Source organism: Cornus florida, unplaced genomic scaffold (genome assembly GCF_030987335.1).
Source record: "Cornus florida cultivar Cherokee Brave unplaced genomic scaffold, ASM3098733v1 CherokeeBrave_3.0.0_Hap2_Chr03, whole genome shotgun sequence".
Classification (NCBI taxonomy): Eukaryota; Viridiplantae; Streptophyta; class Magnoliopsida; order Cornales; family Cornaceae; genus Cornus; species Cornus florida.
The window spans coordinates 66,742,082-66,749,165 of NW_026775573.1; the positions used below are offsets into that span (position 1 = coordinate 66,742,082).

General features: G+C 36.2%; 1 protein-coding gene across 2 annotated transcripts; it reads left to right on the top strand.

Annotated features, from left to right (window-relative positions):
* Window positions 1-4,631: 4,631 nt before the first annotated feature.
* LOC132300714 (pentatricopeptide repeat-containing protein At2g17033) lies at window positions 4,632-6,523 on the top strand. 2 transcript variants are annotated; one of them, XM_059797916.1, is made up of 2 exons: window positions 4,632-4,998; window positions 5,230-6,523. In XM_059797916.1, exons 1-2 carry the CDS (start codon window positions 4,804-4,806, stop codon window positions 6,289-6,291), a joined length of 1,257 nt encoding a protein of 418 aa, XP_059653899.1. In that variant the 5' UTR covers window positions 4,632-4,803; the 3' UTR covers window positions 6,292-6,523. The 2 variants fall into 2 exon arrangements, with proteins under 2 accessions (XP_059653899.1, XP_059653898.1); XM_059797915.1 differs by having other exon boundaries at window positions 4,633-5,094.
* The last annotated feature ends 561 nt before the right edge of the window (window positions 6,524-7,084 follow it).

Below are 7,084 nucleotides of genomic sequence, written 5' to 3' on the forward strand. Positions count from 1 at the left end.
TTGTTTTAAACATGTAGCATGGTAATATAATGCTCTATAATATGGTCATTGACATATATTAAATTGAGAGAATTTGAACAAGTATTAAAGATTTTATTTAATATTTATCTTGAATAAAATATTAAATCATATGGCCTTAACTAGCTTAAAATCAATATGTGTTAGCATATTAAATTAGGCCTTAGCATGCTCTCCAACATAGTTGAATTTGAAAGTAATTGGAGGTGTTTTGAAAATCAGTAATTATTAACTAAATTAATTAATTTATTTGCCCCGAGTGCACTATTCACTCTATTTGAATTCCGGTTGGATATTCTTGATTTACATACCATATAGCTTCACATATATTTGATTTAGAATATTCGGTTAGGTTTTGAAACCTTTTATTTAATTAAATTCCATGTTTAAGATTTAATCCTCATGGTGATATACAACTTGGAATTGTATTGTGGCATGCTAGAAAATTAAGTTGTGGTATGGTTTTTCACATATATTAAATTGGGATTTATTGCGTGAGAATTGCAACTTTTGTTTTATGTTTAACTTTAGTGAAAGTTTAATTCTCATGGTCGTAAATTGAATGAAATAAACTTGTAATATGATATTACATTAGTCCTTGACATGTTTTCCAACATAGGTTAATTTGAGAGCATTTGGTTAAATTTGAAAATCTAGAGATTTTAATTAAAAGAATTAATTAAAATCTATTTTGTGGTCCCATTAGCTTAATTAAGGTTTTAACTTGATATTTGTATTGGCCATGACTTGTTTACTAGTATATATTAATTTGGGACTATTTGAAGTTGTTTTAGAACCTTGGGATTTAAATTAGTATGATTTAATTAAAGTTCTACCTTGTTGTTGTATTGAAACTCATGAGCTTATGTTTTCAATATTGAATATATTGTTATCTTGCGTAATGATTTGCACACTTCATATTTAACATCATTCATGCATAGCGTGTAACGAATCGCACACTGAAAATTCTACATTTATCATATCATATTAGTTGTGGACTTAGAGCATGTATTGTATAGGTTTCCAAATTTGGTTGTGCTTGGTAGATAGTTGATTATCTTGCATATTCCTGTTGATATATGCGTTGTTGCACAACTTGTTGATTTTGGAAATTTGGGGATGTCGTTGTTTGGCTATGGCTAGGACGTGGTTCTAGTATGGGGAATAGTCCCTCTATGTAGTCTAGTGCACACATAGGGAGGTTACCCATGGGCTAGTAACCCTAAAGTAACTATGTTGTCGGTCTGATCCGGCGTGACGTCTGAGTATCCACTTTGTTGACTTCGCATTTCATTTTCAAGTTGATAACTAGATGATGTTGTAACTTGTTGTTCCTAATTTGTCTTTCCATTTTAAGTTACATGATGTTAACTTTGCGAAATTGTGTTTTATGTGTTGTATTGGAAGTTCCAATATTGGTTAAATTACATCGATATTGAAAATTGTGTTTTGACGTTCTAACATAGCTTAGGAATGATCCTATTGATTCATTTAGAACTTAGATGTTAGGTGGCATGACCCACTACTGTTATTTTGTGCTTCAGATTCTAAGTTGATGGTTTTGAGAACTTATACCTTGTTGCATTGTATAACATACTTTTTTGTTGTTGAATTGCATGGATAATGTAATTCTTGTTAACTTGTATTCAAATATGCTTTTGTCATGTTGCATGGATTCCTCTAGACTTTGTTCAATTACATTGATAATGTGATCCGTGGTAACTATAAACTCGTTGTATTAATCAGATTACTCCAACTTTGATTTGTTTCATTCATGTATTTATATCATGATTCTTGTTGCTTTGTATAACATGTTTCTATGTTATTGAAATGCATGAATGATGTGATTTATGCTAGAAACACTCTAAGGTAGCTTAGGATGCTCCCTGAGTCTCATTTCGATATAGACGTTAGGTGGCATGAATCCCTTTAACATGTTTCACCTTAAGGTGATAAATTTGTAAAATGCTAGGTCGATGCATGCTCATCTCCTATGAGTAGCTTTATGTTGCTCACCCCTACGATACTGGGGCATATTTCAGGTACGAAGACTTGGTTCGTGATGACTAGCATTCCTTGGATGTCGTGTAGTTTTCAAGTTTCCATTTCATGCAAATGTTAGCAGGAAATGTCATTTTGTAGACTTATATGTAAAATTTGTATATTTGATTCCATATATGTAATGTGTACTTAAGTACACTATTTTCAATATATTTGATATGTATGAGATGAGGCCGGAGGCCAATGACATGTATATTGTATTCTATGTAACTTTTTAACTTCATGAAATGTTATGAAAACCTTGAAAAATCGCAAGTCATTGCTTCACCACGATTGCATCGGGTGTGGGAATTCCATTTTCATTCTTTCATAGGGTCTTATTAATCTTGTATGAAGTGTGGCCAAGGGCCAAATGGTCATTTGACTCCATTTTATATTTTTGGATTCCATGTTTTCCATTCCAAGTCCATTTTTGCCTTTTTGCCCGTTGGGGGGTCGGATTTTGTATCGACTATATTTTTAAGCCATGGACCATTGTAGCACGTCCAAATAGGTAAGTTACGTTTGTGTGCATAGTCGTTTCCGGGCAAAACCTCATCATTTGTATTTTGAGCCTCCTACGATTTCATTTTGCGTTTTTGTTGCATATTCTGATCTAGGGGTATTCTAGACTTTTCAATTCAGTTTTATTTCCTTATTTCAACATGGTTAAATAGAAAACATGATTTTAGGGGGGGTTTCTTTTTCGTGTTTTTCCAGAAAATGTCGTATTGGCATCGGAAATCGCTTACGAAGTTCAGCTTTCAGTTTTCAATTTTGCAGTTTTTTCGACCCTCTGGACCAGATTTTTTGGGAGGGCATTTTGGGCATTTTACAGTGAGTTTTTTTTTAATTCTCTCACAAGTCACATACAAAACTCAATTTTGAGGGGGGTTTCTTCTTTGTATTTTTCCAGAAAAATTCATCTACTAGCCCGTTTTTACTCTCTGTTCTGGCTGTTTCTGGAAAAAAAAAAATGCTTGTAGCAGCTTTTTGGGTCCATCTTGACCTAGGCTGTTCAAGGGACATTTTAGGGACTTTACATCATTTTTTTTTTGGTTTCTTCTGCATAGTCGGGTAGAAAACATGATTTTAAGGGGGGTTTCTTCTTCGTGTTTTTCCAGAAAAACTCGTTTAAGGGTCCGTTTTTTGCCTCGGTTCTGGAAAAAAATTTTAATTTGAGCTTTCTGTCAAAACACTATTCCTGCCCAGATTTTTGAACCCGGAAAGTTGATATTTTTTTGAAACTTTGAGGCTTCATATCTTTTTCGTCCCGACTCCAAATCAAGTGATTTTTGAGTCTAAGTTTATTAGTTTTTACTGGTCTATCCAAAGGCATGGATGGTTGTATCCAATTCTATCTAAAAAGACCATTTTACCCCTTACAAAGTACCCTTGCCACATTGATTTGAACTTAGAAGTCTATTTTTTTGAAATTTTGAGGCTTCATATCTTCCTTGCCCGGACTCCGAATCAAGTGATTCTTGAGTCTATATTTATTAGTTTTTCCTTGTCTATCTAATGGTATTCTTAGTTTTATCTGGTTTTGTCTAAAAAGACCAGTTTAAGCCTTGTAAAGTACCATTGCCGCACTTGTCTTAAAAACCCAAAAGTTCGATTTTATGAAACTTTAGAGTTTCATATCTTCATCAACCGGACCCCAAATCATGTGATTCTTGAGTCCATCTTGGTTAGTTTTTCATTGTCTTTCCAGTGGTGTGCTCGGTGGCACCGGAATCCGTACTTTCCAAAATGACTATTTTGCCCCTAGGGGCTTATTTGTCATATTTTTGACCTTTTGCTTCCGCATCAGTTCTCATTGAGTTGCACGACCTCATGGAAGGTCACTTTGACTTCTTAGAGTCTTGTTTTCTATTTTCGCTTCCGCTAATCGGATCCGTTATCAGGTCAATTTTCGGTTCATCACAGGACACGCTGGCCTAAAAAACCAAGGTCGTCACAATTATATAAGCCTTGACCATTGGGCAAACTGAAAAATTTAATTTAATTAAAAATTTAAAAATAAAATAAAATTTTATTTTTTAATTAAATTAATGGGTTTGTGTGTGAAAGGAAGAAGATGATATACATACATATATATATATATATATATATTGAAGTGAAAGGTAGGGTATTCCTTAAGTTAACTAAGGGCCGTTTTGTAATTGTGTATTGGTGAACTGAGGTTAAAGATATCATTTTAGACATTAGAAAGGTAAAATTGACTTTTTAACAATTTGTTGATGCTGACATCAACGCACACCGTGAGTTGCTTAACAGCATGAAATAATTTGCTACAAAAACCAAAATCTTAAGAGAAATCGGTAGAATATTGAAACGTAAAGAATGTATAAGTGGAATATAGACAAACGTTAGTGTGGGAGGGACAGTACAAGAACAACCTACCGACTAGGATGTGTTCACAAAGACAATATTGAATTGAAGTTCTAGTATTAGTTTCTTAAAAACTTATGAAATACGGCAAAATTATTAAATACTGGTGGATTGGATTGAAAAAATGGTCCTGGTATTAATACATTTAAAATGAAATTTTAATCTTACTTTTTTATTGAATCACCCTACTACTTCGTACCAATGATCAAGAGCATCTAATAATATCTCATGAAGCGACACCCACTTTTCCGGAATTGCATCTAATAATTTTCTCGTGAAACAAAACACTTTTCCGGAATTGCTGATTTCCAAATTGTTACGACTCTTTACTGTACCATCTTGGATAGAAAAATGATTGTCAGTCTCCAATTGTCCCTGCCACTATCATGGAGATATCGCCACCAACAGCCACCACCGCCACAAGTTGCACCTATATTGACCACCCTTTGCTTTCTGAGCAAACAAGGCAAACGCCTCCTCTCCTCCCTCGCCACCACCAGCGCCGCCGGCGATTCGTCAGCCGCCAATCGCTTAATTCGCAAATTTGTACAATCTTCATCCAAATTCGTAGCTCTCAACGCCCTCTCTCATCTCCTCTCCCCTGACTCCACCCATCCACATCTCTCTCCTCTCGCTCATCTAGTAAATTAACCCCTATCCATATATATATATAGTATAGTATACACACACATTTACATTTTTTTTTATGTACATGTATAGACACACACTATGAAGTTTTGTGGCTAATTCTCATGGACTGTGAATTTATATTTGCAGTTCTATATGGCAATCACCGAAGCGTCTTGGTTCAGTTGGAACCCTAAGCTAGTGGCAGAACTAATTGCTTTGCTTGATAAGCAAGGACAGCTGGATAAATCACAGATCTTAGTTTCTGAAACTGTTTCAAAGTTAGGGTTCCGGGAACGCGTACTCGCTCAATTCTACTGCTATTTGATTGATTCTCACTCCAAGCACAAATCGAAACAAGGGTTTTTCGATTCCTGCACGCGTCTGAAGCAGTTGCTCAGCAATTCATACTCTGTTTTTGTCAAGCTTCGGGCATATGAATCAATGGTTGGTGGCTTGTGTGTGATGGATCTACCTCGTGAAGCGGAGGGTTTGGTTGGAGAGATGAGAGATTTAGGGCTCAAACCAGGTGTGTTTGAGTTTAGGTCTTTAGTGCATGCCTATGGGAGATTGGGATTGTTTGAAGATATGAAGAGAAGTGTAGTTCAAATGGAGAGTGAAGGGTTTGGAATAGATACAGTTTGTTCAAACATGGTGCTTTCGTCGTTCGGAGCTTACACTGAGCTCTCGGAGATGGTATCATGGCTTCGAAGAATGAAGAATTCGAGTGTCCCATTTTCAGCTCGGACATATAATTCAGTCTTGAATTCGTCCCCAACGATCATGTCAATGCTTCAAGAACCGAAAAGGGTTCCTCTTTCGGTTGCAGAGTTGACGGAGAATTTGCACGGTGATGACGCTCTGTTGGTTCATGAGTTGATTGGGTCATCAGTTCTGGAGGAGGCAATGGAGTGGGACTCTCTGGAATCGAAGTTGGATATGCATGGAATGCACTTAGGTTGTGCCTATTTGATAATGTTACAGTGGAAAGAAGAGCTGCACTCAAGGTTCCATATGAAGGACTCAGTAATTCCAGCTGAGATTACAGTGGTATGCGGGTCAGGAAAGCATAGCACTGTTAGGGGCGAGTCACCGGTGAAGAGTCTGGTTAAAGAGATGATGCTTCGGATGAAATGTCCGATGAGAATCGACAGGAAGAATGTTGGATGTTTTGTTGGCAAAGGGAGAGTGGTGAAAGAGTGGTTATGTTGAACCCTTCTGCAGGGCCTTTCTGGAGTTGAGTGTTCAAAAGGAAGGAAAATGGTTTGCAAGGGAGGAAGAGTTGGTTTACTTGAACAAATCCCTACATATGAAAATCAAAGTAGTCTAAATTTTGAGATAGGTTTTCAGCTGTTAGTCAGGTCACCTAATACGATGATACTTGTTTAACTATGAAGAACAGTTTTTATTCAGATATTTCAGATGCTGAGTTATTTTTTATGCAGTATTAAGGTTTCCCAGGCTAGGAATACATATGAAGCAGCATGCATACTACAAATATGAAATCCACAACCAGTTGCAAATTACATTAAAATAAAAAAAAAATAAAAAAAATGATAAGTGGGCTGTAATACCAGTATCAAATGATGTTTTACACGTACATGGGAATAGTAAACATACACCAAGAGAGCAATGGAAGGAAACAAAACTCATTGCCTCAATCATGGTTCTATTTCTCTCTGACATAACCCCTTGTAGCACTGTGGGCTTGTTGAAGCATCATATAACATATCACAGAAGGAAGAGGGAAGGTAATATATTTTTTCATTTCCCTCCAAATGTCTCATGTTCAGCAGGTATGACTTGCAAACATCAGCATCTAATATTTCAATGTTGTGTTCCATTTGAACGTTACGCATGGAAGTCTCTCCTTGCCTACTACATCTGGTGATTCATCCTACAGGGCAGTGCTAATGCCATCTCCGGCCATTCTTCTCCTCTTTATCATTCATTGGAATTCTTAGAAACCAATAGGCCAATAACCTAACGGTATCAAACTCCTACC

Excerpts from the sequence above, each read along its gene's own strand:
- LOC132300714 (XM_059797915.1), top strand. The coding sequence starts at position 4,804 with ATGATTGTCAGTCTCCAATTGTCCCTGCCACTATCATGGAGATATCGC. Across the intron at positions 5,095-5,229 it reads TCTCTCCTCTCGCTCATCTA|TTCTATATGGCAATCACCGA; the intron begins GTAAATTAACCC and ends TTATATTTGCAG.